The 1,010-nt window shown below is 58.5% G+C and overlaps 1 protein-coding gene across 1 annotated transcript; it reads left to right on the forward strand.

The window, feature by feature from the left end:
- Nucleotides 1-255: 255 nt before the first annotated feature.
- On the forward strand, nt 256-906 carry Pmar_PMAR009361 (merozoite surface protein 2, putative; the record flags this gene model as incomplete). The annotated part of the gene is made up of 1 exon (XM_002780993.1): nt 256-906. A coding segment is annotated over one exon (651 nt), but the record flags the coding sequence as incomplete, so codon positions are not given.
- Nucleotides 907-1,010: the final 104 nt, after the last annotated feature.

Here is a 1,010-nt window from a genome sequence, read left to right on the forward strand (position 1 = left end):
ACTGTCACGACTACGATCGGCGCTCCTGTTGAGCCTACTACTATCACGTCCCCTTTCCCGGTCAGCACAGCTGCTGTGACGGATGAGGTTGCTGTCACTACTGCAGCTCCTGTGACTGGCGAAGTGACCATCACCACGGCAGCTGGGGAAGCTCCCGGTAGAGACAAGGATGATTCTGATGCTACCACCCCGATCGCTACTGAGACTGCGACTGTGGCTACCACGATCAGTGCTTCTGTTGAGCCTACTACTATTATGACGTCCCCTCTACCGGTCAGTACACCCGCTGTGACCGATGAGGTCGCTGTCACTACTGCGGCTCCTGTGACTGGCGAGGTGACTATCACCACGGCCGCTGGGGAAGCTCCGGGAAGGGACAAGGATGATTCTGATGCTACCACCCCGGTCGCTACTGAGACTGCGACTGCCACTAGGATCGATGCTCCTGTTGAGCCTACTACTACTATCACGACCCCTCAACCGGCCAGCACAGCTGCTGTGACCGATGAGGTTGTTCCTACTACTGCAGCCCCTGTGACTGACGAGGTCACCATCACGACGGCAGCTGGGGAAGCTCCGGGAAGAGACAAGGATGATTCTGATGCTACCACCCCGGTCGCTACCGAGACTGCGGCTGGCACTACTACGATCGATGCTCCTGTTGAGCCTACTACTATCATGACGCCCCCTCAACCGGTCAGTACGCCCGCTGAGACCGATGAGGTGGCTGTCACTACTGCAGCCCCTGTGACTGGCGAAGTGACCATCAGCACGGCAGCTGGGGAGGCTCCCGGTAGAGACAAGGATGACTCTGATGCTACCACCCCGGTCGCTACGGAGGCTGCAACTGTCACGACTACGATCGGTGCTCCTGTTGAGCCTACTACTATCACGTCCCCTTTCCCGGTCAGCACAGCTGCTGTGACGGATGAAGGTTGCTGTCACTACTGCAGCTCCTGTGACTGGCGAAGTGACCATCACGACGGCAGCCGGGGAAGCTCCCAGTAGAG

Source organism: Perkinsus marinus (genome assembly GCF_000006405.1).
Source record: "Perkinsus marinus ATCC 50983 genomic scaffold scf_1104296943908, whole genome shotgun sequence".
In the NCBI taxonomy this organism is placed as follows: Eukaryota; Perkinsozoa; order Perkinsida; family Perkinsidae; genus Perkinsus; species Perkinsus marinus.